This window comes from Leucopleurus acutus, assembly GCF_964270905.1.
Source record: "Leucopleurus acutus genome assembly, chromosome: 2".
Taxonomy (NCBI): Eukaryota; Metazoa; Chordata; class Mammalia; order Artiodactyla; family Delphinidae; genus Leucopleurus; species Leucopleurus acutus.
Window position 1 is genome coordinate 14814370 of NC_139143.1, and position 18722 is coordinate 14833091.

An 18722-nucleotide genomic window follows, 5' to 3' on the forward strand; every position below is an offset into this window, starting at 1 on the left:
GGAAAGACAAATGCGCTATGTGTTATATTTAGTAGCTATGTCGCTTTGTTCATGGGGTAGTTTGCACCTAAATGGGAGTTTTTATAATGCTTTTGTGTGATTTATTTATGCCACATAGCATTTTGAGCTAATATTTAGTAGATATTTAAACACTGTCAAGCCTGTTTACTCTGAATATGTCCAATGAAACCTCAAAAAACTTAACAGGCAGATGAACTTAAAATATGCTTGCTATAATACAATTAAGGACAATAAAACTTCATGCATATTGGGAAATATTTGACTATATGATGCATAGTGAGATAACTCAAAATCAACTCAACTGAATCTTTTATATGCCAAATATTATGATGGGTACTTGCACAGATAATTTTATTGAATCTTTACAACTCCACGTTCAGAAGTTTGTAAATGGAGGGGTCAGAGAAATCAGGGAATATGATCAAGCTGATAAGATATGAAATATCTGATTCAGGCTTTACTGTACCCTACTGTCTTATTATCTAAATAATAAGCATAGCTTTAAGTTCTAAACTTAAGTGTATTTAAATGATTCTCCAGAAAGCTTTTACTTTGCCTTTAGAGAAATGTGTCAATATTTTCACTTCCTTGATAATGCAATATTCCAAGTCTCCATCTTTGGGGCATAAAAAGAGAGAAAATTGAATTAAAAATGGAAATGCTTATTCCCTTTAAAAGGGGATATGTAAAATGATTCATTCAAAAAAGCAGATGCTTTGGTGCAGCTACATGTCTGCTTTACAATCAGTGGCTATTTTACAGAGGGTGTTAGTATAGAGAATCTTAGTCTTAAAGTATTAGGCATATCAGTTAAGTGCATATTTTAAATGGAACCAAATCACCCTTCACATCAGAAATAAAAATCTTTGAAATTTGATATTCAAATTCCCAGTAATGCAACACCTATTTCAAGTGCAGCATTTCTGGACAGTGAGGAGCTTCATAAAAATACAGTTATGAAGAATAAGAACACCTTATAACAAAATCTAAGTGTTAGATTCTAATTTGGTCTTTTGTCTCCTCATCTGTTTCCATGTCCCAAATTGGATCAAAATGCACTCTCCTCAGGCCATTAGTGACTCAAACCAATAGGTCTGAGTGAAGCCTGTCAGAGTAGAACATGCCTGGAACGCTTACATGTCAACTCTTGCTCTATGGTTGGAAGGCTGATACTGGATATGCACGCACAGCACCCAGTGATCTCACCCCCAGGCTGTATTTTGAGTCCCATAAAGCAAATGAATAAGCTGCCTTTCAAGGGCTCAGTTGGGTTTCTCCACCAGCGTCCCAAAGAGGAAAATACAGCAAATCCTTCATCACCTTCCTATGCTAACCTTGTTCATAAGGTTATATTTCTATTTATTTTGAATGTGATTTTCATTTTATAATGTGATTGATGAGCTACACATATACATAGATTCACTCTAAGAGTCATGAACAAAAATATCAGTCCACTGGTCCAGGCTAAGGTAACTCAGGTGGGTAGATGGGAATCATGGAACATAATGAAAAATAATCAATGCACATTTCTTCTTTTATGAAATATCTTTTTATGTCATTTTCTTAGGAAGCTAGGCCTAGTAGTGGAGAGGCTAATGCATTGGTTGTAGCTAGATGCTTACATATGTTTCACCTTCGTATGTGTGGGAAAGAAGGGGCTGGGGAAATGTTCACTTAATGAACAGAGCCAGTGAAGTTTTCTGTGGTCAAATACAACTTCCACACTTAATATCTTCTGAAAAATATTTAAAAAGCTCTTATAAATTTTAGAAGGAGCATAGTTTAGTTAAAAATTTACCATATGGCAACCCTTCTCTCTAAACTTTGAGCTTCTGAAAAATCCTGTTTTTATCATTAATTTTTGCATTTGGCCTTGTTATCTTTTATATCCTAGCGCTCTGACAAGATTTCCAATTCCTTGAAGTTAAGTTCCTTGTTTTATATGCCTTAATATTCTTTATATTTTTTCTACTTTTAAGATCAGTAAATCTCAAAGAGATCTAGGAGTTGGCTCTCAAATGGTCAATGCACTCTCTGAAATTGCATGTTAACTTTTGTCATATAAACATCAAAATATACACATTTTTCTAGGGCAGTGTGCACTGACTTCAACAGATTCTCAAAGAGGCCCAAGGGCAAAAAACTTAAATACAATTGCTTTCATATAGGTGAGGATCATTGAACATTTGTTGAAGGATGAACAGATATATTTCTTTCATCCTCAGATAAAATCTTTTAATATTTTTCGTCTGCCATACATTCATTTATTTTTGCTATTGGTGTTGGGTTCAGAATCACAGAGTGCTAGGGGGGGATAGAATGTTTTAAGTCATCTAGTCCTTTGCTCTTACAAAAGAGACAATCAACACCAAGAGAGGTTACGTAACTTCCCTAAAGTTATGACATTTAATAAGTAGCAGAAATAGGAGTAGAAAGAATATCTCCACAGTTATAGGCTAATTCTGGTTTTGTTATCAGTAAAAGAACCAGGAAAAAGGCAAGCTGCTTGGCAAGACTGACTGCAAACACATGATTTGCTTCCTTTTGCCAGTGACAATATCATCACCATCCTCATCACCATCACTTTCCACAGTCCCATTATCCCCTCTCCAGTGACTCGTGTGTTTGCCCGCCCCAAACAGATTTAATCCAGATCAATTTCCCTCTTTTCTCTCCCCTTCCCCAGCAAATAAATCATGTGTAACCAAGATGGAAGGTATCCACTAAGAGACATAACCCAGCATGTTTTATTTAACACACCCATAAGCTTAACCTTCAAAAAAACAACGTTCTAACCTGAATGTCATAGATCATTAAGGGAGACAGGTCTCTCAGAATGAAAGACCCAGGCACATTTATTCCAGTCTTGTAGAGCTGATTATTTACATAGACAGAATATTCAGTGACAACACCATTTGGGTTTGAAGGAGCTGTCCAGATGACACGTACAGCTGTACTGTTGATGATGACAACCTCTGGAGGAAGCATGCCCTGAGGCTCTGGAATTAAAGGAAGAAACCGAATAAACTCCAGCTGCCTCTGAAAAAGCACTTGTTAAACTAAATGCCGATTAGTATTTAGGTTGAGTGAAGGGTTTGTTGCTTATCTGCTTTCCTCTGATGAAGTTATCACAGTCTGTAGTCCTCTGTAAATTGGCTTATTATACTCTCAGTTAGAAACCATGAGAATTGGTGGTAAAATGCTTTATACCACCAGCGTAGTGCTAATCTTCAATACTATGTGACCAGCGGGATATGATGATAAATTATTCACCCATCTGCACCACTAACACATATCTATTATTTGTCTCTGTTCCCATCCCTGCACTCCTCCAAACCTCTCAGGGAAGGAAAAAAAAAAAAAAAGAATGAAAATTTGCTCCTTAAGCAAAAAAAAAAATAACTCAAATATATCGAGGCTGGTGGAACGTGAAAAATCATTTGATGTTACTAGCTTGTAACTCAAGCAATATGAAGCAATAATGCAATATTGTCATTATGTAAATGATTTGGAATGTTGATTACCATAGGTAATGATGAAATCTAACATTAGAAAAAAAATCTTGCTTGGCGTTAAATTATACAATTATTCAAGCATGTCAGAAATAACTATGCAAAGACCTATTTTTATCATAAGAGCTCATCTTAACTAGTTGAAAAATTGTCCTTGTGATCCACTCTATTTTATAAACAAAAGGTGTCAACCTTTGGCACCACGAAGGGAAATGGGTTCCACACTTAAAGTGCTCTGTTAATGACCTGGAACGCTTGCTTGGAGGTAATGATATTATAATGTTTATAATGAGACTTTAGAAAGCCAAAAAGATTAGAAAGACCATTCCAAACACATTTCAGATTCACAAGTTGCTTCCCTTGCTTCCATCCCCTTGCTAACTGGCTTAGAAATGAGTCACAGGCAATTTTTCTCAGCGGCTGAACTTCCACCTACCATTTCTGGTGACTCAGGGAGGGCCCTCACTGTGCTTGGCTGTCGTTGTGAATAGCATCCTGCTTCTGAGAGCAATTCTTAAAAAACAATGTTTCTAAATGTCACCATGTATTGATGTGAACTCAGCTCCCAACTAAGCATACACTGAAAAGAACAGGAACAAACTGGGCTAATATCCCATGATTGGAGCCTTGTGTCGCTGTCTCCACGGGACCACTTATTGATCTGCCACTTGACGACAGCCAGCACTTAAGCATTTTAGCTCCGACCCCCTTCCCTCCAACACCGGAAATTTTATAATGGAAGGATGACTGATCTCAGCCTCAGCGAGAATCAATCAATTTCATTCGCATCTCTGAAGCCGAGCATCCCTTGAAATCTGGACTCACCGCCGTCGCAAGTGGTTGCATGCAGCACTTCACTGTTAATGCTGGCGACTCCGTTGAAAACAGAGATAAAAATCCGATACTCTGTGTTTGGATTTAAGTGGCCAATGACATGAGAGTTCACATCTGGGAGGAGTTTTCGAGATTCATTGGCGGTAGCAGAACTCCAAAAAAGTGTATAATATTCAACATCACCTTGTAGGTCTTGAAAAGCTGTTAACAATTAACACAGGACACTGTAAATGTAGCTGATATAAAAGGGTCTCGGGGGAAAAGACAGAGAATACACTCTCATTAGCTATTCCTAGAATGAGAAAAGGGAAAGCTTATGGAATCTTCCTTAGAGGGGTGCTGGGTTTTACCTTTTTTAAACAAAGGCGATTCCACCCCCATCTCATAATTAATTGCATAGAGTCTTAACTTCACAGGAAAATAAACTTTTAAATTGCTTTTAAATATTTTAATTATGCTATTGGATTGGCCAAAAAGTTCCTTCGGTTAGTGAATACATTGCTCAATAAAGTTCTTGGTAAAAATGAAAACTGTGTCTTTTATTTTCACTTAAAACCAAATGAACTCCTGGGCCAACCTAATATTTATAAGTATATAACTAATCTTCAAAACTTTGATATAATACTTATGAAAGGAAATTGAATAAAATAAAAATATGCAGTACAGGGAAAAACTTCTGTTCATAAGTAATAGTTCTAGAGAGAACTCTATGCTAATATAAATGAGGGCATGTCCTGACACAGATTCTAAAACTTGAGGAATTTTTTCACTTGCTAACAAAATCTGCTAAATGATACCTGGAAGAATGTTTAGACAGATACCCTGTTATGTGCACTGTTGATGTAGCAGAGGGAAGTAGTATGCTCTCCTTAAAGATTCACTCAGTAGGATCCTAGGATGATATTTGAATTTTGATCAAGGCTCCCATCCTTTTCTCCTAGTTCACTGTTGTCTGTAAGATGTAGACAAGCTCTTAAAGGATGCTAAAAGGAATTGCTTACTGTCTCACAAATATAACTCAGCAATTCCTCAGCCCTTGTCCTTTCAAAGACCAGTTTGTTGTTTTCTTTTTCCTTTCACCCAATTTCTCCATTCTTGCACTAAGTTCTTCTCATGATTTTCCTATTACGATGCTTTAAAAAGAAGACACACAACACTCAGATTTTCTTAGGTAGAAAACAGTATACTGCTCTGCTTCAATTAGCATTATTTTTGAAGACCTTAAGCAGGATCTATTACTTTGATTTGTGTTAGGGTTGGGGGTTGGAGTTTTGTATGTAAAAGCTTGTGTTAACACTGTTCTGCAGCACTAAGCAAGGATGGGGAGGGAAAGGTGGCATTTCTCTTTATGGTTATTGAAGTACAGTGTCTCTAATATGTGAGATCCTGGCGTACGGCCATGAAAAGGAATATGGTCACTGAAGTACAGTGTCTCTAATATGTGAGATCCTGGCGTATGGCCATGAAAAGGAATATGGTTTTGGGAACTGCATGACTTTCTTTTAAGAACCCCTGTTCATTAAGATCTTGGGGGGGGGGGGTCTTGCATCAAAACTGAATGCTGGTTTGATTTTTATTTTTTGTTTGTTTCCTGAGCGCACTACCACTTTGGCCTAACATCCAGCAATAGTTATAAACGTTTGGTATGCCAGTAGAGTTGAAAGAGTTTATAGTAAGAGATCTTTAGCAACTACTTTGGAAAACGCTGGAGATTGAGATGTCTCTTTTCTCTGATGTCACAAAACGTAAGCACCTTTAATAATGAGGTCATTATAATGCATTGTCGGGAACTGGCTCTTCGTGTCCGCTGGTATTTTCCCAAATGATAATATTTGTCGAGTACAGCAAAGTCACTGGTTCTGTGAGGGCAAAAGTTCCTTCTATCATTAGAGTTATTTTCTGCTGCCCTACAGTATGATTCCTCATTAATTTATGGCAGCTAAGATATAATAGAAAGTCTGCTAGATTTGAAGTTCTTGTTGTATTTTAGTTTGTTACATAAGCATGCCGGTTAGAAATTCAAGCCCTAAAGATACAGTATTAATGAAATGCTTTCAAATTCTACTCAGAAATATAAATGGATTTTACCATGGTTAAATGTGCCTGATATCTCTTCTATCAAGTTCCAGGGAATGGGCCTGTGTATATAGACTGAAAATATTGGGGCTAGCACCATAAGTTCAAGATGAGCAAAGATCATATGACAATATCTGGATGAAATGTCATTAAATGTCCATTCTTAGCCATGCGCCATACGTCAACCCCCTGAAATAGAACAGAATCTTGTCCCAAAGAAGAAAGGAAAAGATGGGGTTCAGTTCCATTGCTTCCATCTTGCTCCATGGGATGAGACTCTTCTAACCAGAAACAGGCAGCATCTCTAGGCAACACGGGCCAGGTTTCTGCACTGCCCTGCCTCTCGCCATCTGCTTCAACATTCGTCTTTCTTCCTTCATTGACATTACAGTGCAGAGTCCAAAACACAGAAAAACAGTAGAAACACATTAAATAGATTAAATGATCTTCATATTCCTAGTCATACTGTGAGAAGTTCAGGGAGCAGTACATGCAAAGGAGTGTCTTTTTACATTGTTCAAACAAGGTTTTCAAATTTCGGTGGGCTCTAAGTCAGTGAACCAGCTAAGAAACAGAAGATACATCCTCAGTTCCACTGGCCAACACACAATTCAAGGTTGCTGACCTTGAGGAACGCTGTTAGAATTGAAATAGCTGGAATAAGGAGACGAGCAAATTTCACCCTCCCTGTGGATTGGTAAAAAACTGGACCTGAATATATTTCTCTTTTTGAAAAGAGAAAAACATGAATTACAAGGGTTCTTGATAGCATAAGATAAGGGAAACACTGTCCAGAACTTCCAAAAGTAGAATTTGTCTTTCATATACTACTTCTATACAAATAAGAGGAAAGCTTTATAAAACATTTGCATGGTGTTTTTAAAAATAACAAAAGGGACATGCCTTTGTGCAAAAGATGCTCTAGGAAACAGGTGACTGTTTTATGGAAAGATAGACATGAAGACATGAAGGTATTAAATGACCTTCTTAAATAAGAAAGGAAAGTAAGGAAACATAAAAAGCAATGGCAGAATTAAAATCCACATTGAAAGCAGAAAAGGACAGAGTTAAAAAGGTAGGACAGGAAAAAAATAAAGAGGAAAATGACTAAGAAGAAATCAGTGTCAAAATTATAGATACTGAGAACAGAGAATGAAAAAATTTTAACTAACTTGAAAAATAAATGGAATAAATAATCAAGGATATAAAATATCCCATAAAACCTGACCCAAAATGAAGGTTTATGTCTATAAATTGAATAGATTAATATAGTTTTGGCTAAAATAATGGCAATATATCCAAACACAGGCATATCATGGATCATTAAGACATTTCTCAAATAAACTAAAAATTAAAATATCGTCTACAAAGGAGAAAAAAAATTCAGGCAAGTTTCAGACTTCTCTGGAACAACAAATTTGGAAGACAATGGAAAAATTTCAAGAAGTTTTGAGGGAAAATATTTTGATCCAAGAATTCATACACAGCTAAGTCATTATTTATGTGCAAATACAGCAGAAAGGTTTTCTTATATAGGTAAAAATTAGGAGAATGTGCAAGGACAACAGACAAATGTTCTTATTTAGGCAGAAGTTAAGAGACTATATAGCTCATTTATTTAACTTATTTAACTTTAATTATAAAAATTTTCCAATAATGTTATCTAGAAGACAAAACGATGAATCAAGATCCAGAACTTAAGATTAATGAAGTTTAAGAATTGATGATACAATATCAAAACTAGAGAAGTTAATTATGTAAAATGATTACATAATAATTTATAGACCAAACACTGAAAGTGGCAGGTGAGAAGGGCAAGGAAAGTAACACTACACTAAATTCTTGATCATACATAAAATAGAGAGACACAGAAAAATCAAGAAAGACATCACTAACTACTAGCAGCATTAACAGGCTAGATAGCAATTAAACTTTAAAAATCACTACAGAAAAGTTGTGGTAAAAATCCCTAGCACTCACCGATACCCATGTGTCTCTCTTCTTGTCAAATAGGTAGACTACATTTCCTGGGCTCCTTGCATCTGGGTGAGGTCATGTGGCCAGTTTGTGCCATTTTTGGACCGAGGTGTTAAAGACCAATTGACCATCTCTGATCGTCTCTAGTTTTCCCAGCAAGAGAAGGATCTCAAGGCCTGAAGGAATGTGGATGCACCACATGGAAAGAGTCAAGGTCCTTGAATGACCCAGGAGAGTTTAGAAAGGGATAAGGAAGAGATACAGATAAAAGTCCGAGTTTTGGTCTTGGGTCTTGTGTGAATCCTAGGAATCAAGATGAAAACATAGGAGTAATTACGGGATGGAGGATTTGAAAGGTATTGTTTCACTTGAGACTTCTTGAGTTTCAAGTGTTTTTGTGGCCACCAGGTTTACTTCAAAATTAAAGTGTGAATATCTGAAGTGGAGTTATACATATACTTTGGAGTTAAGCCATGAATACTAACTTGTGTTTGAAGCAGCAGGATGGTATGAGGATTTCCTACGAGATTGTGTTAAATATGTGTACATTGGGAAATATTTCTCAGGTATTCTAATCCTGTTCTCAGTAACCCATATTTTATAGACCACAGACATTTATAAGTAGGTATTGTCCTAACTGTAGCATATCAGGTCAACCTCCGTGAGTTGAAGAAGAGGGTTATAAACTTTGGATAAAATCTTTGCTATTAAATGACATTTTTGCTGGCGCTCTCCATGTACAGGTCAGAAATGTGGTCTTAGGCATAGAAAATTCTCAAATCTAGAACAAGCCCCTCTTCTTGGTTAATGGATTTCCAAATAATTTAAAACAGTTATTAGATGGGCTGGTTGAAGTCCTCTTGCAAAAGGATTACACTCTGTATATGCTGTTGGATTATTTTTAGAGATTGTTATCAACGTCAGTTATGTCCTCTAGATCTTTATCATCTAGATCAGGGGTCAACAAACTCATGATTTTACCATGAGTAAAATCTGTCCTGTTGGCCAAATCTGGCCTGCCACCTCTTGGTATATAACCTGTGAGCTAAGAATGGTTTTTACACTTTTAAATTGTTGGGAAAAAAATCAAAAGAATAATAGTGTTTCACGACATGTGAAAATCAAATCTCAGTGCCCATAAGAGTTATCTATTGCTGTTTTTATGCCACAATGGCAAAACTGAGTAGTTACAACAGAGAATGTATATTGCCTGCGAAACCTGAAGTATTTACTCTCTGGGCCTTTACAAAAAAGTTTGTGGCCCTGATCTAGAGCAACTACAGTAAACCATTCCATTTAATAGGTCTCCTAATTGATTTGTCTAGGATTGAATTCCTCAGCAGGCTCAGTGGGTGGTAACTTTGTTCCTATATAGAAACTTGGAAGGACCCTATTAAGGCTATTTTATAATAGAAGTGTTTTTCTTGCTCACAGATTCTCAAACTAGAGTCCAGTTCCCCAAGTTCTATTGTGCAGAGCTCTGTGTCATCAACTAAGCACTTCTTGGAAAACTTGAACTTATCACAACTACTTCTTAAGAAAGTTTTTACTCTGCCTGAGGGCACTTCTTCACATGAAGAAGTGGGTAGAGTCTCTTGAGCTATGATCCAAGCCAGGCTCCTTATTTTTCCCAGCAAGATATCAGATGCCTTCTATCTAGTTTACGCAACTAGAACAAATACCTGCATTTTGGAACTCACCCTGCCCCCAGCTCCTTTAGCCTCTCGTTGTGTTCCAGCTCTTTTCAATCAATAACCTTCCAGAGAAAACTGTATTTAAAGGAAATATATATGAAATGTGTTAATTATTCATCATTCTATATTTGGCCATGGAAACAGATCATTCCTGCTCTTAAAGTGAACTGATATGGGCAGACAGGGACAGAGTTAGTTAGCTAAGCTACTGTAACCAAGAAGCCCTTAAATAAAGTGACTTAAATACAATGAATGTTAATCTGTAACTCACACAATAGCTTCAAAGGAAGTGAATCAGATTGTGCTCTGTGTGGTCATTCAAGAACCCAGGTTCTTTCTCTTATGTGGCTTTGGATCTCTTAGGGTGTTGGCCATGCCTGCAGAGTTGAAACTGAGAACACTGTAGCATCCACAGTCTAGTCCAGGGAGAGGTTGAAGAGAGAACAGATAGGCATGTACCTAGTGTTTTGTGGTTATGACCCCAAAAGACTCATATTTCTTTTCACATTCTATTGGCAGAAACACAGTCACATGGCCACAACTAACTGCAAAGGAGGCTAGTAAAGGTAGTCTAGATTGGTGGACGTGCGGCACCACCACTAAAAGGAAAAGGGGAGTTAGCAGTGGTTAGTAGTTCTACCTTCTACCCAAGTCAGGTAATTATAAAGTGAGATTTGGTCTTTATCCATCTTCAGCTTACTGTAGACATGCTTTTACCTGAATGCTTTGCAAAATTATGTCCCAATTTTTTTTATTAGAAATGGCTTCACTAATAACCTATAATGAAAAAGAATCTGAAAAAGAATCTATTTATCTATGTATCTATCTATGTATCTATCTATGTATCTATCTGAATCACTTTGCTGTACACCTGAAACTAATACATTGTAAATCGACTATACATCTATATAAAGTAGTTTGTTTTGAAAAAAAAAATGACTCTAAATGATTAACATAAAACAAAACAAAACCCAAAGCAAGCAAACAAAAGAAATGGCTGCCCAAGTTTTTTGGTAAAATGCTGCTGAAAGCGCTGTAAACATTTTAGAGAGAGAACAATACTTTATACCAATACTAAATGATTACTAAGTGCTAAACATATATTATTTCATCTTTATAATCATATTTTAAGGCAGTTATTATTATTATCTCCATATTCTGAATTAGGAAACTAGGATATACTGAAGTTAAGTGGCTCGTTTTAGGTCACAGTGCTAGAAAATACTGCAACTGGGAGTCAAACATAAGTTTCCCTGATTCCAAAGCCTATGTTAAAAATTATTCCTTCATATGGCTTCACAGAGTTTTGCCACTTTTCTAGTTAGGAGAATTTAAAACACTTAGATGGAATCACCAACAAGAGAGTTAGAGGGTGAAAAATACTCAGGAGGAACTTTGAGAAAGTCTTTGGGGGGGGGCGGGTGGGAGGAACTGGGAGATTGGGATTGACATATACACACTAATACGTATAAAATAGATAACTAATAAGAACCTGCTGTATAAAAAATAAATTAAAATTAAAAAAAAATAAGCACTAGGGATGCAACATACACCATGATGATGATAGTTTAATATATAGGAAAATTGTTATATATGCTGTATAATATATAGGAGAGTTGTTAAGAGAGCAGGTCTTCAAAGTTCTCATCCTAAGGAAAAAAATACTTTTTATTATATTTATATGAGATGATGGATGAGAACTAAACTTACTGTGGTAATCATTTTATAATATATGTAAATCAAACCATCATGCTGTATACCTTAAACTTATTCAGTGGTGTATGTCAATTCTTTCTCAATAAAACTGTAAAAACTTAAAAAAAAAGCTTTTAGGGGATGAGAACAAGAGTAGCTGGTGACACAGGAGGGAGCATTTGAGTAAGGAGGGGTCATTTATGGACCCACTACCACAGAGAAACAGAATAGGATGGCACTAACAAGAGAGCATTGGATTGGGTCATTATGGGAAGGATTTCAAGACGACCAAATCAGTAGAATGCAAGGGAGGAAGGTCAGATTACAGAAGGTGCACAAGTGAACAGGCAGAAAGCCAGTGGAAAAGGCGCATCCAGTCTATTTGCTTTGGTAACTGGAGCGATGGGAGGGGAAGCAGAGGGACAAGGTGAGCCAGTGATGGTGGGTGCTTTCAGAAGAGGTGAGATTTGGAATGATGTATATGTATTGCCACCTGAACAAGGTAAGTTCCGCCAAGTCAAAAATTCTAGCTACAAAATCTAGCGGTTTCTGGCTAAGAGAGCAAGATGAGGCAGATGCTTTTTATGTGGATTTAATTTTATGTGGATTTAAATATTTTTAATGGTGATGCCTTCATACTTTACAAATTTTCTGGAGAGTTCTGGATGATTTTTTCCATTTCCTCTTTTTCAGTTCCTTCCTCTCTCACCACCTCCAGTGTTTTCTTGCTCTTTTCCGGCTGTCAATGACCTCGTTAGCGAGGAGACCTCAGAAGCGGCACTGCCTTTCTACCCCCTTCCCTCGTGGGCATTTTTCACCATTTATTTTAGAGTGAGCAGTCAAAATGGGAAGGATCTCACTAAATCACTCTTGACAAAGTGCTAATAACCATTAAGGACAAATGCAGGAGAAGCAGTCGAAAATGGGATGCTCGAGCTCGAAGTCTGAGTGTGAGAAGTGCTACTGACTAACTGTAATTTGTGGTAAGTTATTAAGTACCAGTTTCTAACTCCTAGGGCTGCATAAACAATTTAAGTGAAGGTATTTTTGTATCTTTTCTTATAAAAGTGGGATTTTCCCCCCACTAATATCATTTATCTTCATGGTGTTTCACTTAGGTTGAACTATTATCTTTCATTATGGAAAGCAGGGATAAGAACCTCATGTCTATATAGGGACCAGGAAGATAGGAGGGTGCAGCCTGTGTAAAGGGGAAACCAGTGCCAGCTGATTATTTTCCCTTCAGCAATGTGGGAAGAGTTTCACCCAATCATTGGGTTTTTCAGATCAATCCAAGATCATCATCTTTATGTGAAATCTTCTAATTGTTAAATGTTAGCAAAATATTTTTTTTTTTCAAATGCTGCTGGCAAAACAATGCACGGAGGATGGGAGTAAATATGGTCCATGTGCTGCCAGTTTGTAATATTTGCCATAAAAATGAACTGAACAGATGCAGGGATGCTTTTTCCTCACATGATATCAACACAGAGATGCAAACATTTAAAATGGGTGCTTCTAAAACTTTAATACCTATCTCTGTTAAGCTGTGATTGGTAAAAATTTACCAGAGATATTTTGCTATCCAAATGGTGTGCCCACGTGGAGGGTCATAGCTAAGAAAGAATATGTTTTAAAAATATATTTTATGGTTTTTAATAAGCAAATATTCATAAGCTTATTCATGACTTTCAACCTATAGTTTTGTGCCTTTTAGCATGTTAGACAAGGTCCAACTTTATCCTACAAATCAAGAAAACAATTGAAATTAAACTTGCAAAAAAGAGGTGGCCCTTTCACAGTGGAGTGACTACTTAATTTACTTAGTTTAGCAGGTTGCAGGAAGGAAGAAAATGATAATGCAACACACTTTCACAGAGCTGACCCTCTTCTGAGAGTTAACCTTTGTGCTCACAAATAGTTACCTGAAAAATTTCTAAGGTATGAATGGAAATAACAGCAGATTGCATTACCTACATCCTGAAGGTCAGAGGTTCAGCTTACCAAGGTAATGAAACCTCAGTGAGCTGCTTCAGGTCTATCAGGTTTGTCAGTTTTTATAAGCACGCTTACTTCAGGCATGCAATTATAACATAAAGGACCTATACTGGTGATAATTCAGCCGCCAGATCTTAACAGAAGTATTCAAATGTCAGATGAGGGGGAGGGCGTCCACCTTTCTAAGTAGGTTTTTAAGATGAATCAGGTATTGAGGGTGAAATAGAAAGAGGGAGATGAGTGAAAATATATTATACATAAAAATCCATCTCCAGATAAAAACTTTGTAGTTTTTCCCAGAGGTGTCTCAGAAGGTAATCATAACCATCAATTAACTTATGTTCTTCCATGTAAATGGTTTAAGAGATCCCAGTAGAGGTGACACGGATCATTAGAAATCTGCAACCTTACAAAAACCCTAGAGCGATAGTCTTTCGGTAAAAATGGCTTATTTAGTGGCAGTGTAGATCGACATAACCAGTACTAATTTTAATTTACAATTAACGTCACCTAACACTGGTTTTAATCAACAATTGATACAACGTAACAGGGGCAAATTCCCTCAAGATGTTCTAAGTGAAATAGGAAGCACTTCTCGTCTTAAGCGATAACAAAATCAAAATCAGAAGGTTACGATTGCCCAAGCTGGAGTCATTTTACAACTTCTTATGTACTAGTAGATGATTATCCTAGTAGATACAGTTTACTTTTACAAAACGAATATTTTCATTGGGGATCTCCAGATCAGATATTTCTCAGTACTTGGTAATAGTCTAGCAAGTTTTGATTCAACGATTTGCCAGACCTCAAGTGATGCTTCTAAGGAGGATTACAATACATAGTTCCATGGTACAGTCAGTCTTGGTTTTTTCTGATTGTGATAACGGATCACTACAAATTAACAGATCAGCTGGGAAATGCTACTCTACTGACCAACCAGGTCTGAAATTTCAATTATTGTGGTTTCTAAAATTGCAGGAACAGATTATATCCATATGTGAGCTCTTCTAACTGCCTATAAAGTTGTGTTCTGAATGCGCCCAGGGTGAACCGCAGTGTTATTGAAGCAATAACAGTGATGGTGGCAAGTCCAGGGATGGTGGCCAGGCTTCCTCTTCCTGCATCAAGCTGGAATTCTGGCTGTTACCAGTGCTGAAGACAATTCACTTGGAAAAAACCATCATACTTCTGCAATCCTAGTAAATGGATTTTGCTGATAAGTGATGAATTATGAGATGGGGCAGAGCTCTCTTCAGGAAAGTGCTATCAAATTAGCATATGGACATTTCTATCACAACTGGTGTGACAAAAACTGCATTCCCCATCCAAAAGGAACGGAAGGAGGAAGAGAAGGCCCAAGAAGGATGGACAAGTAGGAGAGAGAACTTCCTTTGAGGAAGAATAGCACAGGGAACTTGGCTTTTTGTTTCTGTCATTTTTTAATGTGTCCATTTTAAATTCGTTTTGGTACAACTATGGGAAAGGGGGATAAAGATGTAAGAAGCTGACTTACTTGGTTTAGCCCATCTCACGTCTATGGCCGTGTGGTTGAGAACAATCGCAGTGAGGTTAGCTCCTCTCTCCGGAAGCCCGGCTAACGTGGTCACAGTTGCTTCTTGACTTGGTGTAAAACCCACACTGTTGTGTACAAAGACCTTATACGCATACGTTGTAAACCTAAAAGGTTGTTTTCAAAAAATACATATATAAGTTTATCTTTCCGGACAGCAAACACATTTTCTTTTTCCTCGCAAAATACAGGTTTTCCCCCATAGGATGCACCATTTTCTCCCCCCAATACATTTTCTTTTTTCTTCCCTGCACAAAAAAAGGTAGCATTATTTTTGTAACTCTCAAGCCTTAACCAGAGTGTTAAGAAAAGATGTTATTAGCAATGCTAAGCAAATACTGCTATTTAAAACAAATGTGGTTTATCGTTTTGCACATCTTCATTGTTTTCAGAAGTGCTGAGGATTATAGCTCAATTCAACATGCAATTACACATCTGGTAACCTGCCAGCTTTCTATCTGAATTTGATCCAGTGAGTGTTATGTTCTTCTTTTGGGAAACTCATCCATTTTCAAATATCAGAATCCCTCATCACCAGTTTCTTCCTATACTTGTGCTTCCTACCCCTAAATTAAAGCCTAAAACTGTGACCAAGTATACAGCCTTCTCCCACTGAGGGTTTTGCTATGGTGAGCTGTGTTTTGCCATTGTGAGAACACATTTACTTGAGTCAATATAGTCGAAACTGAGCACTGCTTTTTGGGAGGAGAAAACTGGACATGGTGACGTCATGGTGATGCCATATATTAAATCAGTGATGGGCTAAAGCCACCGATTCCTCATCCTTTTTGGCTCTTTTGGGAAGAAGACTTATCAGGCTATCTTTTCTGGGTCAGACTGCCTGGGGAGGAAAATACTATTTACAGACGCAGGCAAGCTTTGACTGGACAACAGCTTAGACTGAGAACTTGCTTAAGCACATGGTACAACACATGACCCTCCCTGTGGGGCATCCAGTCCTCAGGGAAAACACTAGTCTCAGATCATCACCTTCTCTGGGTTTTAATAGATCATCAAGGATGCCTCACATCCAGTGCAGGGCCCAGGGAATTTGTCTCAGTAAGTCACGACTTATCAGTCATGACAACAGAGGGAGGGCGCCGTTTGCAGGACTGTGCTAAATAACTTAGCCAAAATTACGACAGGAGTTTTACAGCGTTTTGCCCCACCCATGTAGAAGAGGTCCGCTTCCCTTACCTTGTTTCTCACTCATGGCCCAAAGGTATTTTTGCAGGGCTTGGCTTCGGCCACAGTGTAGCTATAGGTAAAGAATTAGCGATTTCCTTGAAGCTATTTATTTTCTATTTCCCCCAAATAACTACTAGCAACAGATCTTCTACCTCTCTCTGCTTTACCCCCTTTCCTTGTGTCTTTCTTTCTTTTCTTTTGGTTTTGATGCTATAGTGGGTTGAATTGTGTCCCCCCAAAAGGTATGTTTAAGTCCTAACCCCTAGATTCCTGTGAATGTGACCTTATTTGGAAATAGGTGTAATCAAGTCAGCATGAGTTTATACTGGATATGGGACAGGCCTAAATCCAAAGGACTGATATCTTTATAAAAGAAAGGAGAGGGAAATTTTGTTACAGAGACACAGACACACACAGGGAGAAGCTGTCTGTGAGGAGTTGGGGGCAGAAATTGGCGTTGTGCCGCCATAAACCAAGGAACAACTTTGGCCACCAGAAGTTGGAAGAGGCAAGGAATGATTGTTTTCTAGAGGCCTTGGAGGGAACACAGTCCTGACAGTACTTTGATTCTGGACTTTCAACTTCCAGAGCTGTAAGAGAATACATTTCTGTCGTTTGAAGCCACTCAGTTAGTTTACAACAGCCCTAGGAAACTCATACATAGGCTTTCTAGAAAGTGCTAAATAGTCTACATGACAATGACAATGGAAAGATAATAATAACAGTATTTACTGAGTACTTAATACGTGTCAGGAATTTTCTATATGATTAACTCATTCATTCTTCACCATACTATTATAATACCTGCATTGAAAATGAGGAAAATAAGGCCTAAAGAGTTAAACCACTTGTCCAAGTCATCGAACTAGTAAGTGGGAGAGTAAAGACTCAAACCTAGACAGTCTGATTCCAGAGCTTCCTCTTTTAGCCATGATGCTACGCTGCCAGCATCGTAATGATGGTGATGATGATAAAAATAATAAAAAACACAATGGTCAGCTGATCCATCTATAGTTGGATGAGGTCATATCACTGAGGCTTGACCTTTGAGTTATTTTTCTGGCAAAGGGGAGAGATTTTGGCTTATGCATCCAAACAGTTTCGCCAAATTTCCTTTGTGACCACTAGCGCGATTGTGAAGGATGGTGAGTCGGGGTTAAGAGGGTAGCAAGTGTGTGACCGTCAAATGAAACACGGCTAATGGCTCACATGGGAACTGAACCAGTGACCTTGGCTTCATTAGCTCTCTCCCTGGGTAAAGTACTTTTAATTGTGTTTTACTTCCCAAAATGGCTTAAAAGAAATTTAGCTAGAGTCCGGATGCCTAATCTCTCCTGCAATATTTGAATTTTTCTTCCACATATTTACTCTGTGATAAATTTAGTAACTTTTATGGCTTCAAAGTGATACCATTCTTGTGGTTCTTTATACAAGTGGAATTAAAAACATCAGGCAGCCCTGAAATGGTGAATTGTAAATAAGTTCTCTGGGGTCTTAGTTCTTACTGTGATACTTTAAGCTATTTGATCATAGTTTAGGTATGGTGAAATGCTACAATTTATGTCTGCATAGAAGAAATTTAGGCCACATAAATACATATAACTGGAATGTCCATTTTTAAAGTGCAGTTGCCCCTTGGTATCTGCACGGGGATTGGTTCCAGGACCCCGTGGATACCAAGATTTGAGGATGCGCAAGTCCCTGATATAAAATAGCATAGTATTTGCATATAACCTACGCACATTTTCTGTACTTTAAATCATCTCTAGATTACTTATAATACCTAATGTAATGTAAATGCTATGTAATAGTTGAAATCACAATGTAAATGCTATGTAAATAGTCGCAGGCATGTAGCAAATTTAAATTTTACTTTTTGAAAGTTCCTGGAATTTTTTTCCCAAATGTTTTTGATTCACAGTTGGTTGACTCATGGATACAAAATCTGCAGATGCAGAGGGCTGACTGTAATATTAACATTTTAGAGTGAAAGATGACTTTAGAGTTTATCTGCTTTAAATAATGAAATATCTGCTACATTTTACAGATAAGAAACCTGAGACCCAGAGAAGTTAAGGGCTTTGCCTAAAGTCGCACAGCTAGTTAAGAGGATTAGGTGGGCCTCTAGTTTATTCATTTCTAATATTAAATTCTTTC

At 37.4% G+C, this 18722-nt stretch overlaps 1 protein-coding gene across 1 annotated transcript in view; it reads right to left on the reverse strand.

Annotated features, from left to right (window-relative positions):
- Positions 1-18722, reverse strand: part of USH2A (usherin) — a gene marked incomplete at both ends in the record, with an annotated part of 783425 nt that overhangs the window by 238302 nt on the left and 526401 nt on the right. Inside the window, 3 exons of the mRNA XM_082834448.1 lie at positions 2818-3020; positions 4359-4568; positions 15321-15484. Of these exons, the coding sequence (XP_082690574.1) occupies positions 2818-3020; positions 4359-4568; positions 15321-15484 (577 nt within the window). The remainder of the gene's footprint in view (positions 1-2817; positions 3021-4358; positions 4569-15320; positions 15485-18722) is intronic.